Source organism: Protobothrops mucrosquamatus, unplaced genomic scaffold, assembly GCF_001527695.2.
Source record: "Protobothrops mucrosquamatus isolate PMUCROS unplaced genomic scaffold, P.Mucros_1.0 scaffold363, whole genome shotgun sequence".
Classification (NCBI taxonomy): domain Eukaryota; kingdom Metazoa; phylum Chordata; class Lepidosauria; order Squamata; family Viperidae; genus Protobothrops; species Protobothrops mucrosquamatus.
The window spans coordinates 532,899-555,751 of record NW_015386697.1 but is presented as its reverse complement, the minus strand read 5'-3'; the positions used below and the strand labels follow the sequence as shown (position 1 = coordinate 555,751).

Below are 22,853 nucleotides of genomic sequence, written 5' to 3'. Positions count from 1 at the left end.
TAAAATATAGTATGTTTACTTCAAGTTCATCTGAATTTTTTTTTTGTCTGGATACCAAACAGTAAAACAGAAAAAAAGCACCAAGTCATTAACTTGCCCAGAAAAAAAGGAAAGGATCTTTAAAACAAAATGATAACCTGAAACACAAAAATAAGCACAAGGAAACAGTTATGCATATATTATTCAATAAAACCCCTTTTCAGGCTTAATCAGGTTGAAGGTATAAAGCACGGGTGTCAAACTCGCCGTGTCACGTGATGTGTAGCGACGTATCGTGACTTTTTTTGCATTGCCGGAGCTGGGGTGGGTGCGGCCTCCGTATGATGCAACCAGCCCGCGGGCCGGCAGTTTGACACCCCTGATATAAAGGAACCAGCAGCTAATACAGTATTGTATAAAACAACTATGTAAACAATGCCAATGCAGCTGAGTGCTGTAGTACCAGTCAAAAGACACAGTTCAGAGAAAATCAGGCATGCCAGAATTCTGTTGAAATCAATGCAATTTAAGTGCTTCATTGTGTGCCTATTTATTTTAATTTTGGCACACCCAACTTCCTCTGCATTCCCCCCCCCAAGTACACATTCATTTCAATGTATCTTCTACAATGTTGTGCAATAAAACAAACAAAACACCAGGCTGTATTTTGCCCAAGGTGAGCTATCTCCAAATAAAATATATACATTTTTTAAATTTAAAAATAAAAATAAAAACAAATCCTAACTGAAAAAAACACAAATCTCAATGTAAATTATCTCTATATTACTTTTTTTTAAAAAGTAGAACAAATCCATCAATGCGTCATTTCTAATAACCATACTTTTTGGTGCAAATATGTCAGGAATAAAATAAAATGCTATTTAAACCTCAGAAAGAAATATGGAGTCAGTAGCTTGAGCTGAATGGCAAAATAAGATTTTGTAGCGTACTTTCTTTGCTTTACTTCGGTAGGAATCTAGGTTCCCGGCACATTAGTAGTCCTAGCCAAACAACTGGAAGGAATAAGTTTGACTTCTGTTGTGTAGTTTTGATCAGGTGATGTACACAGAGGAACCTTGAAGATTTTCAGCAGTCTGGGCACTGTGCTTTAAGCTTTTCCACATGCCTTCCTTCGTTAAGACTGTACATGGTGTCTGGACTCAGCAGTGCAACAACAAGGCAGTCATGCTTGATACAAACTGTTCCTTTGCTGTCAGAACTCGAATTCAGTCCATGTGGTGAGATTTCCCCCAACTTTTAAATTGCAAATGAAGCACGATGTTAAGGAGGAGGCTTAAGTAGACAGCTGACAGGGGTATATTGAGAGCTGGAATGTGGCTGTTCTTCTGGAAGAGCTACATCAGGACTGGAATGAAAAAGCAGCTATTTAAAATACATGTCAAAGTAAGAAATGTGCAAAGAAAAAAACTGTTATCATGGAGACCGGTGACAATCTGCACCTTCATGGTATTTTAATTATTCTGCATATACCTATAATTCTTAAATTATATAGAAGTAACCATATGTGTACATAGAAGACAAACACCGAGCCATCAGTGCCATATTTACAATGAAACCAGAAGAAATGATATGATGTTAACTTAATTTAAACAGCCTTCTAAACCATCTTGGAATAGATGGGAAGATTGATTTAGCCCAAACGTTCAAAATTAGATGTTTCTAAATAAGCATTTTTATTGCTGTTGCTTTTGTAAGAATTCCAAGGAGTATCAACAATTTTGAAATCTGTTATCCATATATTGCAACCAAGAATCATTTGCGAAAAATTATGAAGTGGCAATAGCTTTATTTGAAATACCTGTTGACATATAGATTTTGGCTAGCAATCTTCAGACCCTGCTCTACACTGGAAGATTTAACATGTTCTTCACCAAATAATACAGCTGTAACAATTATTTTTAGAGGAAATTAAAACACTTTAAATTAGATGTTAAAAATACAAGGATGCATGGAAATGAAATGTCTGCTTCAGATCTGTATGTTATATTTCTATGCATTTTAAATTATTTGCACTATTTTGGATTTATTGGACACAGCTTTTCAGAAGGACATTTATGGGCACAGTAATATCTTCTAGAAGCAATTGAGTCACACATTAATTTTGTTCTGCAAAACCCATTGATTTCTAAGCCTAATTTTATAATTCTGAACTGTGTATCAATGGATTAGGAACTAACAGGATTGCAGAAATAGACAATTTATGACTACAAAACTATCTTCACTACAAAGTTGAAGTAAAACAAATTCTCAATGATTAATCCAGTGATCTGACAAATTCTCTTTTATATTTGAACAAGCATTTTGCACCAGATCCTCTATTTAGAGCATGGGTGTCAAACTCGATGGTGTCCTGTGACGTATTGTGACGCTTTTTGCCTTTGCGGAGCCGAGGTGGGCCTGGCCTGTGCGTGACACATCTGATCCCCAGGCCACCAGTTTGACACCCCTGATTTAGAGCATTTTTGGGATGTAGACTGTACGTCTGCGTTTAAAAACATAATTTCTTTTTTCTATTACATAAAAACATCAGAATGTTAATTCTGCAACATGAAAATAATATATCTGAAGTATTGTTTGGTATACTTTTGTGGAACTATTTTCTCTCTTCTTTGTCTTTCCTTTTTTCTTTCTTGCTTACATAGTAAAAACAATACAAATAGATCTATTGCAGCAAAACTTGCTTCAAGAAACTCTATAACCATTTGAAAATCCAGTTGGCATCATGGATCACACTATTTTAAGACTCAGGTGAAGAACCCCCAGGTTGTATGTGACCCTTGTTTCTTCACAAGGCAACTCCTGCCCATTCTTTTTCTATAATTAGCCCATCACTGAAAGATGGAAATAGATTGCTGCTTTTCAGTAGTTAATATCAATAGGGAACTAGCAGTCTGGGGCACGTTCCCACTGACTTAATATTTTTAAAGCACAAACACGACAATTAGCAGAGCTAAAATTAACATGCCATAAAGTTGCAAGTTTAAAGGAATAGAGGGGAAAAATTAAAAATGTATTAATGTAACAAGTTTGCTTTTGTCCAAATGAGAAATGATGATCTAATGGCACTTTTAAAATCAAACAAATGAAGATAAAAATTTAGGATAGTTATCAAGAACAACATAAAACCAATTAACAATTTTACAGTACAAAATAAGAATCTTTTCAAATTGCTTCAGATCGCATCTTTCAATCTTTCCTGACGTACTTTTTTGTTCCATCACAACCATGTGATGTGCAGAAATATGGTTTTGTCAGATGCAGATATACAGTGTTACAAAATGGAATTACAGCAATGAAATGTCTGTTAATAGTTAATATTTTAGCTGAGGCCTGCTTGGTGAGTGATCCCAGAGCAATTAGCTATCTTGCCCAACAACTAAAAGAGGCTCTGTCCATTCCTTATGAAACCAAAATAAAGAACTTATTTTGTAGTTCCTTAAAATATTTTGAAAAAAATATATTGAAATAATAAACAGAACAGCTAAAAAGCCACATACAACCAGGCACCATATAAATACAACACCTAGAAAAGCCCAGTGCACACATTCTGGAGAGAAAGAAGTTTCCTGAGGATGGGCTTGGAAGAATAAATCTTTGGTTTGGTGGCTGACTCAGATTGGATCCTATAAAACAGCTAAGATTCTGGAAGTTTAATTACAGAATATAGTCATATAGCTATTGTGCAGATAAAAATATAAAGCATTTGCCAAAATAGGATGTCTTACAATCTACTCTTTTGAAATTCTCAAATGAGACTCCAGTTCAATATCATGCCTAGAGTTCTATCAGTTAGATAAATAGCCGTGTAAATTTGTTTAATAAATAAATACATTTTTGAAGCAGCAGTACTGTCCAGGTTTGGAAGCAATAAGCTTCCCTGAGCATTCATGCAGGAAAACTGCAGGAAATAGCTCGTGCTAGAAAGTCACATTTCAAAGCAAAATAATCCTTTGAAGTATTTTAGAACTTTCCATGTATGAGAAGACCTGAAAAAAATCAGGTTAGGGACAGATCGTAATGGAGAAAAATCTAACTATGTGGTCTCCAAGAGTCAACAATAACTTAATGGGACATAATCAATTCCATTTACAGCATGGCCTATAAGCATGGAAATAGTTAGAGAGTCTATCCACAAAGTATCTCCTATCCCATCATTAAACAAGAACATTGCTCAACATTATCTGACTCACGACAAAAGATAAGGAAAGGAATGCATTAATCCAATTCCCCTCAAGGATTATGATAGAGCCACTTTATCTTAGAAAAGAATCAAGTATTTCTAAACAAGATTTCCAGCTCATTAAATAGTGAACACATATCATTTTCACTGCATCTTTCCAAACAATTTTATAAAATGAGTAAACAATAACATGTTTAACTAGTACTGTACCCTGAAGTTGCACCTAATTGTATCATTTATTGACAAAGTTTAAAAAAAACATAAAATCAGGCCAGGGAGAAAACACTAGAAGATACTTCTCCTTATAGTATTTCTCAACCAATGCATTCCAGATGTTTTGAATTTCTAGGTAAAAATAAGAATGGTGTTCAGAAATAAATCCAAGAGAGTGGATAACAATAGATTGAAGAAGATTGCTGTGTAGCTCATCTAAACACCATATTCTTATTTTTTACTTTTATTTGAATTAATAAATAAGAATAAAGATAGTCACTAAATTTTTAGATTACAAAATTTGTGGTTTTTCTGATTCACTGATTAGATAGCTGGAAATAGAGAAAAGCAATACCTATTTCGCATCCTGACATAATGATTTTTTATTTTAATCCTGCTCTGGAATACTTTCCCAGATGACTTTTCTAGCTTCAGTTTGAATTTATCTAATGAAGAGGAACCCATCATCTTTCTGTCACTGGTTCCATATTATTAGGATTTTTTTTCTTAACATTCAGCTAGAATCCATTTTTCTATAACACCACTGTTCCTTGTTTGAGTGTGTGCAGTTATGTTTGCTGTTGTGCAATGAAGCAAGCAGTTCTGACCTGGCATTCATTTCTTTGGGTACCATTGTAATTCTCCTAGCAAGCTCTGCCAAACAAAATGAGTTTGTTGTGACTGCAGTGTGTAATTGATGTGTGTGTGAGAGAGGGGGGTGGGTGGGAGGGAGAGAATTTGTTATGATTTGTTAACAGAATGTTTAACAAAGTAATTATTTTTTCTGATAGAAGAAAATGTTTGTGACTCGGGGTTGAACTGTGGGGTCCTTGGTGCTCTCTTAGCTTGGTGGTTTTCTTGGAGACGTTTCATTACCAAACTAGATAACATCATCAGTGCATTATTTTTAATGTAACTGTTATAAAAATGTATAAAGCAGTGAAGGTTACTGAGGACAGTGTCTATTGTCTCACGTTCCTGCATACAGTATCTGAAATAAAGACTGGAGATATCTTTTTTTCTTGGCATGAAGTTACTTCTTAAGATTAAAGATGGGTGGAAACCAATGGGCTGGGCTTTGCCTTCCTTCCCTTTTGGTCTTTTGTCAACAGGAACAGATCATTCTAACTTCTGTTATCATACAAAGATTGCATATGACCCCAGTGGTCAAGATTGGTGAACCCTGATCTAACACTGAGACAGGTTAATGCATCTGTATTCCTTTCAAACCAACCATTCCAACTATGTCCGGCAGGTAAACTACAGAACTCTCGGTGAATTTCAAGGAGCTCTGTCTCATGCATCTATCAGGCAAAAGGATAATATGTTACCCAAAAATTATTCAGCCCAGATATTGGGCTCAATGTGAATTCAGTACACCAGAGAGTAGCTAAATCAGCTACTTGGCAACTTTAAGACTTGTAGACTTCAACTCCCAGAATTCCTTAGCCACAAGTCTTAAAAGTTACCAAGTTTGGAGACCCCTGAACTAAATAGACAGAGCCTGGCTGAAGGCACAATTAATTTTTTATTATAGCGACACAATATGCTAGATGATAACAAAATAATGGGACTGTATCTTGCATGTAGATGGGGTTGGAATTTAAGGCTTTGTAGAGTTCAGGTTTTCTTTAAATAAAACAAATGTTAATTCCATTTTAAGGTTGGCTTGTGGCTCATCAGTCTTTCCCATTTCAAAACTGACACGCAACTGGATTTCAGTGGTGCATCTGTCTGAGGCTTTGGGAAGCACAAAAAAGGCCCTTTCATCTTCCACTTCAGTTCTAGTGATGTAGCAATAATACATCTAAATGTCATGCTCAGATCTAGGTGTGCCTACGAATTTAAAGCAGTCACAAGGAGTCCAGTTCCAGTTAAAATTATAGCCCAGAGGGGATAGAAGCAATTGGATTAATCTTTTCATCCAATTTTGTTTGGGAACGAACAAGCCCTTGAGAGTTTGTTTATTTTGGCCAGGGCAACAGGAAAAGCCAGCATCCTTTCTCATGGTGCAATCCACATTTGCTTCATGTTGTGCAAATAGGAATCTGCCTAATGCCATCTCAGACTGGTTCGTCAATCTAAACCATACCTGTTCTGACTCTCAGTGGCTTTTTACGATTCTACAGGCTCAGCCCTGCCTGGAGAGGCCAAGCATAGAATTTAGAGCCTTCTCACCCACAGCATCTCAGGGGTCCTTGGTGCTCTCTGAGCTTTGTTGATTTTTTGCAGACATTTCATTACTGTGCTGATGATGTTACCTAGCTTGGGTAATGAAAGGTCTGCAAAGAAACATCCAAGCTCAGAGAGCACTAAGACCCCTCATTTCAATCCTGAACTACAAATATTCTCCTTTATTGGCACAGCATCTCCTTTCCCACTCTGTTACAGCCCTTCCTATAAAGGAAAAAGGAAGTATATCTAATCTTCAAGATGCTGTAAGACAGAAGTGCCCAACCTTTTGGGCACTAGGGACCAGTTCCGTGGAGAAAGGTTTTTCTGTGGACTGGAGAGGGAGTGGTTTTGTGTGCTGCCTGCATCCCACGGATGGGGCTTTGCTTGTTTGTGCGGACCAGCTCATGCCACGGCCTGGTACCAGTCCACGGCCCAGGGATTGGGGACCCCTGCTGTAAGACACAATCAGAAGCAACACAAGGAGCTGATCAGAGTGGTATGTTTATTGCCTATTGATAGGAATCTTGCCAGACAAATGCACTTTCTACAGAACTTCTAAAATAGATAAACCCTGCAAAGCTTTGGGAGGATCACCTTTCAGCCATTTTCCTCCCCATCAGTGATTCAAGGCTAGCCAACCGTTTTACTCCTCCCTTCAAGTCAGCTCCAGAATGTACCACAGATGCTACTTAAATAGCTTCCTAAATTAAACATTTAATGGCCTAATCCAGTGTTGTTTTCAACTTTGGCCATGTTCAGATCTGTGGATTTCAACTCCCAGCCTGCAGGCAGCCTTGCTGGGAAATTCTGGGAGTTGAAATCCACATATCTGAAAATGGTTACGGTTGAGAAACACAGATCTAATCCTTGTAGATTCCTATTTGCTTACATAGCAGTGCTATTTTCTTTTAAAACACAGACACTTTTGCCTAGGCTTCACAGGTAGTCCTCAATTTGCAACCATTCATTTAGTAGCTGCTTAAAGATACCAAGGGACTGGAAAAAGTGACTGATGACTGGTCTCCACATTTATGACCATTGCAACGTCCCCACGATTATGTGATCAAAATTCAGGTGCTTGGCAATCTGTATGTATTATTTACAACAGTTGCAGCATTCTGGGGTCATGTGATCATCATTTGAGACCTTTTCTGTTGGCTACTGATAAGCAAAGTCACTGGGGGAATTCAGATTCACTTAAAGATCACATGATTCATTTAACAACTGCAGTGATTCATTTAACAACTGTGGCCACAAAAGCTCATAAAATAGGGTGCAACTCACTTAACAATCACCTTGCTTAGCAACAGAAATTCTGGTCCCAATTTGATCATAAGTTGAAGACTACCTATAATCTGTTTGCTACCCACAGGTTTGTAGACTTAACATCTTTGTTTTTTATAGTCTGCATGGGAATGTTGTAGAGGTGCAGGCAAATCTACAAAAGAAATGGCTTTTTAAGTTTTGTAATTTTATCTACTGTCCAGTGGAACTACTTTCTTTAAACATGACATATTAATACATATTGTTGCATGATTCCTGCAGTCCTGCAGGAATCATGCTTGGACACAGCACCACAAGTAATCTTTCCACATCAATTACAAAACTTTAAATTTGATTCAATTCAATTTGCTTTTTCTGTTTGTTTGTTTTAAGGGCAGATAAGGGTCTGCAAACATACTGATAGTAGCCAGTTGGAAGACAGAGTAGAGATTAGGGTTGGGAGTAACAGATGCAAAAAAAGTGGGATGATGAGAATCCGTATATAGCATGCAGAGAAAACCAAAAGGCGAAGAAAGGAGATTTAGCAGAACATTACCTGACAGTCTGGCAGCGATGCCTCCTGGTTAGTTGTGAGCGGTATGGCGGTAGTGAGGCAGCAGGCTGCTGACAATCTACAAGAGACTGATAAATTAGGCATACATATACAAAGAGATGACACAAAAGGTTAGTAAGTAATAAACACACAAGGCAGGTGGTAGAAGAGATTTAGTGAGGAATGCGTGCTCTATTTACGAGTCAAGAGGGTTAATCGGTTAAAGCATTGATAAATGCTGACAGAAACACTCAACTGTTTCAAACAGGAGTCTTATTTTAAAGGTATCCCTGACTTGCTCTGAGTTAACAGCCTGAGTTAACATTGGGCAGATTCAAAGTGTATTCTCAAAGATCACTTGCTAATCTAAATGTATTTACTGTTGCCCTGCTAAGTTGTCATCTTTTGTGGTTCTCGGATTGGTATGGGATACAGAAGGGAAAGAAGATTGATCCTTGACTACAATCAGTTAGGTAGTGACCTCAGTTTAGAAACCGGTTTTGCTTCTCTCATTGCAAAATCTAGTAAAAAAATTGCTATACTTGGATTGAAAAAACATGAAATCATTTATATTAGGGGCAAAGGGACTGTGATTAATTTCAACTATACTTGAATCAGGCTATCAATAAATAGATTTCTTCCAAGTTCCTAATCAATATCTAAATTAGCCATAAGCATAATTTTTTTGCTTGGTGTTAAGTACAGCTGAACACTGTCAAATTCTATAAAGATCTACACTGCCCTCCAATGGCATATATATGGTATGACTGTTAAAGCAAATTACAATGGTAAAATAGGACTGTAGTGGTGTATTTAATGACCTTGAGAAGGAAAGTGCTACATTTTACAATATTATTTCACCAACACTACTGTAAAGTGTTGAGTAATGCTCTGAGAAAAGTCATTTATATTTCAGCTTTGTAACTGTATTTATAATTATATACTGATGCCTGGAAAAAAAACACGGCACATTTAAAATGATAAAAATGTTTCATCATCTGAACTCAGTACTCAGTTAAAGAACTTGGAAATGGGAGAATTTCCCTCAGAAAAAAGCTTGTTGATTACTTTAAAAAGTGTAATTGCATTCAAGAATTTAGACGGATGTGTTCAACCACCTTTTTCTCACTAAGTTCTAGAGCAGTTGGAGAATAACCTACATAGAGTACAAAAGGCAATTTATTTATGATTTTTATTTCTACTTTTTTTTTTAAAAAAAGCAGGATTTAAAAGCAAGCTCTAGTGTTTTAGAAAATATATATATAAATAGTGGCCTTTTATATATAAGGACTCTATAAGTGATGTGAGAAGGTTTTTCAGAGAATTTCAATTATTTTAGGATATTCTTATAGTTTGCTGGAAGATTATTTGAATTTGTAAATTAATTTTTTATATAAATGGTGAATTTATATATGTGTGTGTGTGTATATATATATATATATATATATATATATATATATATATATATATATTAAAAACAATGCTAAAAACCGACAATTGATTCCTGGGAGTGTTCATGGTAAAAGCATACAAACGTAAATGAGCACCAGGAAAAACAAAACCTTTAAAAAGTTTAAAAAGTTTTAATAAATAGTGATCCAAGCTTTCGCCGGCTTTCTGCCGGCATCTTCAGGGATACATGTCGGTCAATGGGAGGGCACTTCTTATATTCCGGCCACCTTTGCACCCGGCCCATAGGATCCCTGAAGATGCCGGCAGAAAGCCGGCGAAAGCTTGGATCATTATTTATTAAAACTTTTTAAACTTTTTAAAGGTTTTGTTTTTCCTGGTGCTCATTTACGTTTGTATGCTTTTACTATATATATATATATATGAAATACCAATAATCCTCTTTCATATAATATATTAATACATATTCAAGATAAAGCAGTGGAATTCTTACATTCTCACAAAGTCAGGGATCATCTCTAAAGTTATGGGGGAGGAGTTGTTTTCAATGAAGCTGAAGTTATTTTGAAATCTATGAATAAGCATCAACCTGCCTCTTGGTGCCTAGATCCCAGCTGTCAAATAAGGAAAAATTGATATAAAAACATAAAAGGGCTTAACAAGTGCTAGGAGAGCCTTCGCACTTATGTGCCAGTTGTGCCGTTTCTTGGATCGTGAGGCTCTGTGCACAATCACTCATGTCCTAGTCATCTCCTGGCTGAATTACTGCAACACACTACCTGGGGCTACTCTTAATTCAGAGATGAGATCTGCCCCCCACTTCTGGTCCTCTGGAACAGCCTAAAACCTGGCTCTGCTGTTTAGTCTAGGGTCCCAAGAGGGGTGTATTACATTGAGGGTGGCTGACAGTGAAGATGCTCACTCCCAGGCTGCTGATCTTCTTGGTTCTTCACTTTTAATCTTTTTATTCTGGGGTTTTTTTTAGAACTTTTTACTTTTTATTATTTTGTAAGCCACCCAGAGTTGCTGAACTAGTGAGATAGGTGGTCTAGAAATTTAATAAACAAATAAATGCATGGACCTCTTCTTGTAAAAATCTATCACTTATAAACTTCTTTGGCAGTTCCCTGTTTCTTTAACTTTGGTTCAGTATAATTTGAATCCATTTCCACACTCCCACAAACGATAGCAAAGGCACGTATACATACAAAAAGCATTAAAACTTGCCTCCACAGATTATTATCTCGTTGCCTGAAAGATGTGTGTGTGTGTGTTTGTGTGTGTTTGTGTGTGTGTATATAATTTAAAGATGTTCCTAATTTTACCAGCAGTTTCATCCAATTCATCCTTTCACTTTTGTGGATTGACACACTGGACAAAATAATATGTGATATATTCAGTTTTGGCTTATTGTGATAAGTTCTAAACTAAGTCTTAGTACAACATAGGAACCCAGTGAGTATATGCATGGTTTTATAAACTGAGTTCACACATATGTGATACTGTACTTTAAGGGATTACAATAACATGCAGGTTCACACAACATGCAAAACTAAAGTCAGACAAACCATATTACAGTATGTTGTGCAAACCAGCTTAAATCTTAAGTCTTATACCTGACATCTCATCCACATCAAGGTCTCAAGGTGGCTCTGGGGGATAACCAAGGAATCACTCCATATGTATGTTGACAGATAGCTCCATAATACACCAAATACTTTGGATCACCTTCTGACCTTCAGCCTGACATTTGTCAAGTGGCAAGTGCTTTTAGGAGGGGTTTATCTTCACTGCCAATTTTTCACATGAAAGTGTGAATCTGAAGAAATTTAAATGAGCCATATCTATTTGCTGAAGATTTATTTGTTCACTCTAACCAGCATGGCAGCAACGTTCCTTAACTTTAATAGTAAGGATCAGGGAATAGCACACGCCATGTTCCATTGTGGCAGCGCTAAGAGACCATTGTTCAGGATCCCATTTTCTTTCTGTTTCTCCCACATTTGCCATTTATCCTTTTTCCCAATAATTCTAGTTCTTCATTAGAAAGGATGGAAATGCCACTATGGAAATGCCACTATGGATGGAAATGCCACTATGTTCTTCTTGGGGAAGGACATGTGACTAGGTTCAACTGCTTCTTCATTAGGTCTTGTATATTGAATAATTAAAGCCCTCTCAAACAAAGCATCCCAACAGATGCTGTCTATGTCTTCCAAATCACAGCAAATACTGGCACTAACAATTAATAACATACAAGGATCACAGCAGAAGAAAAAAGACTGAGATGAGTAGGTACAAAATCCTTTCTCAGAACAAGTCAGAGTTCCTTTCTGCATTATTCCTATTTTCTTTTACAGAGGGAAGTGATCAGACTGTGAGGACATTAGCAATGTTTTTAACACTTAGCTCAATTATGTTGGAAGTCACTACATGACTTAATAATGCTATTCAAAGAAAATATGTTGAAGCACATTCTGTGAAACATTGTATTTTCACATTTGCTTCATTTCCATTCCTAACACAGAGACTGCTAGCCTATATAGTTGGATGTCAAGATCAGGTTGCATAACCCACTAAATCATAATATATTAAGGCCACATGTGATGCACAAACACAAGAAACACTTCAAATTCACAACAAAAGGCTGCACTGTGTCTTCTTCATCTCATCATCTAACTAGTTTGCTTATTGTCAGTCTTCTCTTGACCTGGAAGGATAAATAGGATATTCTACTTATCTTTCTATTTTTGTCTGTTGGTGACAGTTAAGATCTTAACCTTCTAGAGGTCTCTGAGGATGCTAATTTTAATGTTTTATGAACAGTTGATACATTTTCTTCTGTTTCTTGATAGACCTAGCAATGGTCACCTCAGTTTCTTGCTTAAAATATCAAGTCATACTAAACCAAAAATCCATCTAATCCAACACCTTCAGTTGCTCTGTGAGGTGAGTGGTTTCTAAATGTAATAAAGAAACAAAGAAACAAATAAATAAAATCCTGACTAGTAGCCAACACTGCCAAACTCCATTAACAGCAGTTGCCACAATAGTTGCCACAAATCTTTATCACTAATAGCAATAGCACTTATATATTGCTTCAAAGTGCTTTACAGCCCTCTCTAAGCGATTTACAGGATCAGCATATTGCCCCCAACAATCTGAGTCCTCATTTTACCAACCTCAGAAGGATGGAAGGCTGAGTCAACCTTGAGCCAGTAAGAATCGAACTGCTGAACTGCTAGAAATTGGCAGTCAGCAGAATAGCCTGCAATACTGAATTCTAACTACTGCACTACCACGGCAGGTATCTGGCATGTATATTCATATTCCCTTTGTTGTTCTGTTTAGAAATCAAAGCTAGCAGGTAATGAAAATTTTGTTCTACATAAATGTGTAATTAATGAACCATCAAGATTGTGATTATCAATGTATCATACATATGCAGAACCAAAGTCTCTGAAGTAAACAAATTTGTTTTTTGCTTACAGATAGATCTCACCATAGTGCCTGGTTTTATCCTATTTTTCTGTTATTAATAAATATCTAACAATGTAAGTAACAATACAACAATAATATTGAGGATGGCAGCAGAATCAATATATTGTTTTGTTAATTAACGTTGAGTAAAGTTTAATCTGNTAATCTGTAGCATATTGAGTCAGAGTCATACTGTTTGGAGCAGCAAATAAGATTTAATAATAAATAAAATTATTTAAATTTGATAACTAAGAAAACTAATTAAGAGTTTTCCCACTGGACATGTAAAGAATTAGACAAGATGGAGCCAGGAAGACTGATTTGGCAAAGATATTTACACACTATTGTGTGCCGCTGGAAAAAACCTCTTGCTCCAGTGACTACTCACCAATCTCCTGAAAACTGTGATGCAAATCAAAACTTTCTACCATTGATGTTGAGGTACCAATAAAATTCACAACAGCATTGGTTCTCAAATTTCATTTGCTATCTACATGAATTAAACTGTTCTTGTTCCAAATATATAAGTAAATAATGTATATATAACAATATATCATTTGAAGTTGTCCATATCTCTGTTTTGCCATAAATGTGGAGATTTAAACTATGAGGATTGTGTTAAAATCTGTTTAATAGATTTTAAAGAATATTCTCTTGTGGAACAAATATCAGAGTAAGACTACAGCATAATATTTGTGCCTCATTACCAATTTGCTTTCAGATCTCAACAATCTCATAAGGAATATTCCTGTCTGTTGTTACTCCATGGGGAAAAGCAACCACCTAATCTTCATTTATAAATCACAGTAAAAAGTGAGATCACGTTCTGCCAATGCTTTTTATAATAATATAAATGTGCATATTATTAACATTTTAGAACATGTTTAAAATCTAGGGTAAGTTTGGGTTAACTATCTCAAGTAGATTTGGGACAAGCAAAATAATTTTTCATGTATACATATCAGGCCTCAAGATGTGGAAATTTTAATTGATTTAGCTAACTTTAAAAAGGGTATTAAACACATCATACAATATTTAAATAGAGTTTCCATATTCAAAGACATTATACTATTGAATTAGGCCCTAGAATTTAAAGAATGAAGAAGACTTTTGCCTTCACATCCTACTTGTAAGCATCACCATGGACTTCTAGAAGACCTTTGTCTCTGTCTTACCATTGTAGGAAAAGGGGTCCTTAACTTTAACAAACACATCTTTCTGAGTCTTGGATTTTGCACTGTATATTCTAGTAAAATGGGAGGGCATCAGGTGGGAGACTGTAGAATAACTGACATTCTGGCTTGCTCAGAAGCAAGAAAACAAGCATTCAGCTCTTACATTTAATATATGCAAATGTTCTTCTGTTACAATTAAACGATATCATAGACCAGTGTTTCTCAACCTTCGCTACTTCAAGATACGTGGATTTCAACTCCCATGCTGGCTGAGGAATTCTGGGAGCTAAAGTCATGCATCTTGAAGTTGTTAAAATTGAGAAACACTATAATACATTAAACAACATATATGTTGACACTGAGTACAGAGTATAACCATGGGATTCTACACTTAATTTTTTTTAATACTGAAATTTTCTACAGAAATACGATTTTAGTCATTCCTCACTAAATCAGCTGAAAGATTAGCTAGCAGGTTAGTGAAGTAGCAGACACAGAAAGACAGAAAAAGTAACATTTTTCCTTTCTTTCCTTCAGTTATACAGTACATAGAAATAATGGGCAACACTTAAATGAGTGTACTGTACCTGCTCATTTAAATACATAGCACATAAATTCAAGATTCAACAGGAAAAAAAACCTTTCAAGATATCATTTTGCAGAACATAATTCTGAAGAAAGAGGTAGCTTGCTGCACTTGTTTACTATATTTTTTACAATCTCTATGGGCCAAAATGTAAAGATAAGTCCAAAACTGTTCCCATAATAAACTCAATAATATAAGTGTAGACCAGTGGTTCTCAACCTGTGGGTCGGGACCCCATTTGGGGTCGATCGACCATTTCATGGGGGTCGCCAAGCAAGGCTGTCCGCCATTTTTTTTGTCCGCCATTTTTTTGTCTGCCATTTTCCCCCCCTTTTCCAGCAGGTGCCTTACCTCCCTTGAGCTGGGCCAGCTGGTGGTCGGCCTGCTCCGTCTCTGCCGCTTGCCAGCTACGCCTCGGCCGGCGCAGGGGGCAGAACCACGCATGCGTGGCGCTCCCGGGCAGGGAAAGTCCTCGACTTACGACCGGTTGGGTAGTCCTCGACTTACGACCGGTTTAGTCCTCGACTTACGACCGGTTTAGTCCTCGACTTATGACCGGTTGGGGTCGCGGCATTAAAAAGGTTGAGAACCACTGGTGTAGACAATCTTTAGATGATGGAATAGGGGTAATCATGCCAAGAGAGTGGGGCAGCATTTTCCAGAGGGAAGCATTTTGAGGGGAGCTTCTCTCTGAATTTTTTGAACTACATTCATCTTATCTCAGCTTTTGAATATTTCTCAAAATGGCGGGAAGTTCTGCAAAACTACCGTAACTGTGGACACAATCCAAGTGAGACAGTGATACTTTACAACAAAAACATCTAGATAGTTAAAAAGAGAGAGTTCATTCATTGTGCATGTGACAGTTGTTTCTTTGCAACTCTTGCTGCAGTGAGCGTGTGCCAAATGGATCACCATTCAGATGTGAGCACAATTTCAGAAATGAATGTAAATCTGCTCAATGCAGACTAAGCACTTTCTATCAAATTGCTATTGGTTTTAATGAACCCATTTCAATTTTTAAAACTATATGGTGCGGAAACCTGACATTTCATGGCAAGGTAGAGAGAGTCTGCAAGGAAGATTTGAATCAGTATATTACAGCTGCAATCAATGTTGCAGTGCATTCCCACAAAATATCAGTGTGAGATACACAATAAATGTACATGTTGTAATTTTCCATCTCTGCTTAGGAGGCTAACACAGTAGAGATACTCTGTAGGAACAAAGGAATAAGTAGAATATTTTTAGATAAGGAAACATTCCTAGAGAGTAATAAATTTAGTAAGCTGTAAGTGGGATAAGACAGACAGAAAATATATGACTGACTTGGGCCTATCAACTGGACCCAAGGAGGAGGGAATGTGCGGCTGGGAAAATTGTATTTAAACTGCTGAGATCTGTAACTAGGTGTGGTCTCTTCCTTGAAGCTCAGAGATCCACTAGCCTTTGCAAATGCTTTGTTAATAAAAACGTTGTCATCTCCAATAATTTTAGTGTGAGCCTTTTTTCTCATATCAGGGAACGATTAGGGTTTCTCCCAGACAATCATGCTTCTCTGTTCCATTTCATTCTTCTTTTTCTATACTCACTCACAACCTCCAATACAGGAATGGGCAACTACGGCCTCTTTGTGACCTGTGGATTTCAACTCCCAGAATTCCTGAGCCATGTTGATTCAGGATTCTGGGAGTTGATGTCTAGAGGTTGTAAAAGAGCCATAGCTACCCACCATTAAACTGCCTAACTGCTGCATTCATGATCATTGGTCCATATTGACCAATTCTGGGGTCTCTCCACAGTTTTTTCCCAGGTTTACACCAATTTCTGGATTCCACAGGTCTTGTTTTAGCACTATATCTACTAGCCATTTAAATAGCAATTATAACAATTTCCCAGATTTGAGAAAAAGCACAGCTCTGCAAAGCTTTTTATCTGTCATTTGTGATCTTCCCATACAAGATTTTAAAAAATGTGTGGTTATTTTCTACCTGTAAAGATGGGTACAATTGGCTATTAGACTATTTTGATCTACTACATTTCTAGGATGAAAAAGAAAGAGAGCAACTGGATCTTAAGTATTCCCATGTGAAACTGTTTTTCTGATGGATACATCTACATCCTCAAATAAATAACCCAATAAGATTTGCTCAAATCGGGTTAAGAAACAACAGGCTACACACAAAGCTCTCATTGAGTCTTTCAGGAAAAAGGTTCTAAATATATGCATGGACATATTTTTTAAAAAAATTGTTCTTGTTAAAGAATGTCTATACTTTCTTCTTTTTGTCATGGTTTCACGCACTTTGTTTTTCATGCACTTTGTTTTTTATTCTTTGAGGATGTCAACAGTTTTATTTGCTGGTCTGTGACCATTATGTATATCATCACAAAATGTTCATTTCTGGAATTCCTAAAAGATTTCAATAAATATTTAAGAAATTGTGGGTATAGTGCAACAGCAGTTTTATGCAGAATGCTTTATTAGTCAAAGGCTTCTCTGTTCTGGTTGAAATCACCGCAATTAGGAAAATCATGCACTTTGCCACATGCAAGGTAAAAAGATCTGAAGAAAATATGTGAGAAAATAACTTGTAGTATCACAAATGCTTACATCATGTTTCTTAGAATGGAATGTAAATTCTCAGACTTGACTAAAGGACACAGAAATATAACCAGACCTTAGTAAACAGCTCAAAGCAGTGGCACCAGGAGGTAAAGTGTGAGTAATTAGTTGGTTTGTTAAATAGATTAAATCAAATAATATCCTTGAATTCCTTCCCCTTCCCTTAAGGGGAAATTATTTCCAGATTTGAAATAGGATTTGCATAAAATTGTACCACTTCTGGGATGATTCTGTGCATATGCAATGCTCATTGAATTAGTTCAGTGCATATAATTCAAACGTTGATCTAAAATAATGATGAAACAGATACTGGTAAAGACAGGGTAAATTAAACCAAAAACAGAGAATCATGGACACAAAAGAATACTTTAAGAAAATGGAAGTAGGTTGATAAGGAATACTGTTTTTCATTTGCCAGCAGAATTAACTAATTGCCTAAATACAGAATGCAGAAGTTTTTAGATTTCCTACTCATCCACTTTGGTGAATTCCATGTGCAAATAAGGTTCCCTACTTTTATCTGAGGCCTCATTCATTTCAGTTTTTTCTGTATACAGGTAGTCCTCGATTTACAACAGTTCACTTAGTGACTATTCAAACTGACCATGGCACTGAAAAAAGTGACTTATGACCATTTTTCACACTTACGACCATTACAGCATTCCCACAGTCACATGATCAAAATTCAGATGCTTGCAACTGACTCATATTTATGAGGGTTGCAATGTCCTGCAGTCATGTGATCCACTTTTACAAACTTCTGACAAGCAAAGTCAATGGGGAAGCCAGATTCACTTAACCACCATGGCAAAAAAAAGTTGTGAAATGGGGCAAAACTCACTTAACAAATGTTTCACTTAGCAACAGAAATTTTGGGCTCAATTGTGGTCGTAAGTCAAGGACTACCTATAGTGAATGGGCCATACATAAGCCATAAATCACATTCATGTTAGCTTGCAAATATCAACCAGGATGGCTTTATAATGTCTTCTTGTTTGAACTATATAGTGCAATCCCTTTTCACATGTTGTGAAATTCAGCCTTTCTTAGCTATAATTATGACTGCCAGAACATTATTATTATGATACCCAGGGGCAGTTGCAACAAGAGAAAGGACGGGGGAGTGCATTCTTGCATTCTTGATAAAACACAAGCTGTGAATTTTTCCCTTGAATAATCAAGCTCTGTTAAAACAATTATCCAGCTATTGTTTGAAATGTATACATAAATCCAAGCTGCATGTGAAAATACTGAACATATGGCAGGTCTGTGGGAGATTTGGCTGCCTTCAAATGAATTGCTTTTTGTTGTTTTCCATGGCCAGGACTGGAGTTATGAAAACTGCAGAGCCAGTGAGAGCACCTTTATTGTCCCATCCTCTCATTAACTAGAATAACAAGTATTTTACTACATAGCTCCAGAATTACTGTAGTTCTTTGCCTATGTTAGAGGCATGTTGGGGACAGGTCTGCCACAAAATGGTATGCAAATTGTGCAGCATACAAGGGTACCTACCATATGATTGGTGGCACCAGTTGCCTTTTTAAAAACAAAAATATCAAAAGCTAAATGGTACAGTTATATAAAAAGAGAAGAAGGACCTGGAAGGGGACTTTTAAACTTTTTTTTTTAATTTTAGATGTTTTAAAACTTGGGGGGCCTGGGAGAGGACACAAAGTGGAATTCTGCCCAACGGTGCCTTGTATATCAGCAGTGGGCCTAGTTAAGGATATGAAGGAGGCACCTCTGTATCACGTATAAATGATCAGGGGTCTCCAACCCCCAGTCCGGGGACCGGTACCAGTCCACAGCATGCCAGCAACCGGTCCGCACAGCTCCATCCGCGGGATGCAGGTAGCACACAAAACCACGCACTCTCCGGTCTGTGGAAAAACCTCTCTCCACAGAATCGGTCCCTGGTGCCCAGAAGGTTGGGGACCTCTGCATTAGATGTTTTCTTGATCATATACTTGTGAGATTTAAAAACCCCAAATTTGATACTCACAATTCGAAGACAAGTCTGGTTAACAAAAACAAAGGTTTATTGGAGAAAAACATTAAAATAAAATAAAAAGAAAAGCGATTGCAAGCGTGGTCTCTTAGACTCTTCCCAAATGGATTGAGTTCAAAGAGCGCAAAAAGCAGTTTTCAAGCTATACATTTTATACCCTTTTACAATGCACGCCACGCCTAAGAAGCCTTCCCAACTCCCTCTTATTCTCTTTAGTCATTCTTTATGTTGTTTTACACTTTTAAAGGGTCATCCTGACAATTTCCATCCATCCGCTATTATCTTATCTTGTTTACTTGTAATTTTCATCTGAGGCGATGTTCCTCTCTTCCAAGGCATAAGTTCCTTGTCTCCTGGGGAGCTTTTAGCAAGTCATATTTCATTGTCTTTACTGATTACCATTTGTGGTCACTTTGCATAGGCAGGAAACAGCAAACAGATAGTTTCACACCTTGGTATTACATTTGATACAATTTATAAAAGAATAACCGTTATTTATTTCCTTTATACTGTATATTAGCACATATATGGGTCCATCTTTATCATTCCTGCCATAGGTTTCCTCTCTATGGCTTTGTGAGGAAGTTGATAATTAGGGATGCCTTGAATATGCATTTGGTGCTACCTAAAATACTAGTTCAAAATGTTAGGTAGGTTAGCAATGATCATGCTGGCTAAATCATTACGTTCAAAGGGGTAATAATAGGGAGGTTAGCTTAGCAATGGTCATTCAAGGGCCATAAAAAGGAAAAAAAACTTCAAACCATAGAATTAAAGCCTTCAGAATATTGATTATTTCTGAATAAAAAATAAAGGGAATGAATACATCAAGTTGTAATGGCAAATAGAATTCAAAGAAGGGATAAACAGAGGAGATGGGAAGAATTCAGAAGGAAGCCTGTACCAGTCTTTTAAATTTCTGTTCCCCCCCCTTCCTCTTTTTGCCTGAGTCTGGCCTTTGTCATCAATTAGAGGTCAATAGCCATAAAATGAAATATTTGGCTGACTGTGCAACAAACAATAATGTCTTAATTTATTTTACTTAAAAGGGTATAGAAGTGAATCTGGATTTCTAGGTAGCATGGACAGGCTTGACTGATTGATGTGAGAATGAGTTAATTCTTTTAATAATTTGTTCTAGACACTGGGTGGCAGCTTAACCCAACTGTTTGGAGGCAACTTCAAACAATGTCTGAATGGAAGAAAACCTGTCCCATATGTAAGGGATAAAATAATGAGATCAGAAATTGTTATCGTTGGAGTTTTCTGATTATGGGACTTGAGGAAGTATGAATCCAGTCATAACAATATGTAATTACCATAAGTCTCTAAGCCAATTTATAGCATGGCTTGGTTCAGAAACCTTATCTGCTAACACATTCTATTCTGAAATGCTTGTCAAATGTAGTATTGAAACAAAGGGGCAACATTTGAGTTTCTTTCCAGATGGATGGTTTGCTGGCAATTATTAGATTACTTATTCTTATTCAGTCCCCCTTAATATATATGAAATACCGGTATTTGTTTAAGTATCAGAAAAACCACTGGCAATTTTCTAATAACTTTTTGCTTTGTATCATCTTCTTTGGAACAATTCTTCATCTCCCTTATGAACACTCATGGAAAAACAGCTTAGTTTACTTCAAGTAAACATAAAGTGATTCAATACTGATTTTATTTCCAAAAGTTATCTTAAATTTTCAAAAACTTTACAAACATTGTGTTATTTCATCCTAATGCAATTCATACAATTAAAACCTCTAGAAATAGATCTTTCAGATGAAAGATTTAAAGCCATCAGAGGATCAAAATACCAGGTGGCATGATTGATAAATTTGTTTTGACATTCATCCATAAAGCTCCCAATCTGCTAGCCCATGAAAACCTTAATATGGTATGATCACATCTAATGATCAGAAAATGATGACAATACTCCTAGTAATTTTAATAATAAAATTATTTGCTCAAAACGGATTCTTCTAAGTCAGTCAGACATGATTAATGGTTACTGATGGCAAAACCATGCACTGTTAGACTGACATAAAAGTGATTATATCAGAAAACTAGTTAGCAAGATAAGGAGATAAAGATTGCATATTCCAGGTACCAAAAGAATAACATGATTTTTTTAGCGCACTTAAGCAAGTTAGCCATTTTTAATAATGCTGCTTTAATTTTTCTTTTAATGACCCTGTAATCCCTTGTACCGGTGTAGAGTCAGGGTAACTGAAGAGAGTGTGAGAGTTTACTAGCCAGATGCCCTTCCTGACATCTACGCAAAGTTCACAGCAGATAATTACTCACTGCACCCAGAAAGAAACATCTGCTGCTGCCTCCTGATTGTGAGGCGAGAATTTTACCTCTAGGCCACCATGCCACTCAGTAATGCTACTTTAAATATCAGAACAGAAATACTCAAAAGGCAGGCATCCCTGAAAACTAGGCATTGATATTGGAGAAATGTTTTTTTTAATGAGATGCAATATAACAAATGCTTTAAATAAATTAAGTTAATTTGGGGGGAGATTATGTCTGCACATAACCTAGAACTAATGAGAAACTTCCTGACGGTTAGAACAATTAACCAGTGGAACAACCTGCCTCCAGAAGTGGTGAATGCTCCAACACTGGAAGTTTTTAACAAGAGACTGGACAGCCATTTGTCTGAAATGGTGTAGGGTTTCCTGCCTGAGTAGAGGGTTGGACTAGATGACCTCCAAGGTCCCTTCCAACTGTATTATTATTATTGTTGTTGTTGTTGTTGTTATTATTACAGTGCAGCAACCTGTAGTACAGTTTATTTGAGGCTTGTTTATTCCACAATTTTACTCTATTTCAATAAAAGATAAATTACCAATGGATACAATAAAGCGTACATAAATTTCAGTGAGCAGACGGGATTTAATCTTCTTCATCTCTTTCATGACTTTCTTACATTGGTAACATCTTTGCTATAATTATGAGGGGAAAAATATGATTGACGTAATTCTCCTTCCTCCCTGACCATCCCATCCCCATTGTTGTATGTTGGAGTTCGCTTATTGACAATTGGGATACAGTATTTGGACTACAGAAATCCAGATGATTAGGGATGCTTCCATTGAGTGGTTGCCTCGAATGGGGCACCCAGATATGATATGCCCACAGTTCTCCACACATACACAAAGTAAGAAAAATTAAG

At 36.7% G+C, this 22,853-nt stretch overlaps 1 protein-coding gene across 4 annotated transcripts in view; it reads right to left on the bottom strand.

Moving 5' to 3' along the window:
- Positions 1 to 1,234: 1,234 nt before the first annotated feature.
- The window catches only part of BICD1 (BICD cargo adaptor 1), a 108,765-nt gene continuing 87,146 nt past the window's right edge, over positions 1,235 to 22,853 (bottom strand). For 2 of the 4 annotated variants that reach the window (XM_029284074.1, XM_015815669.1), the window contains 2 exons: positions 8,388 to 8,463; positions 1,235 to 1,345 (listed from right to left, as the gene is read on the bottom strand). In XM_029284074.1, the coding sequence (XP_029139907.1) occupies positions 1,261 to 1,345; positions 8,388 to 8,463 (161 nt within the window). In that variant the 3' untranslated portion in view covers positions 1,235 to 1,260. Of the gene's footprint in view, positions 1,346 to 8,387; positions 8,474 to 18,702; positions 18,712 to 22,853 lie in introns of all 4 variants that reach the window. The other 2 variants (XM_029284075.1, XM_029284076.1) reach the window with 2 other exon arrangements.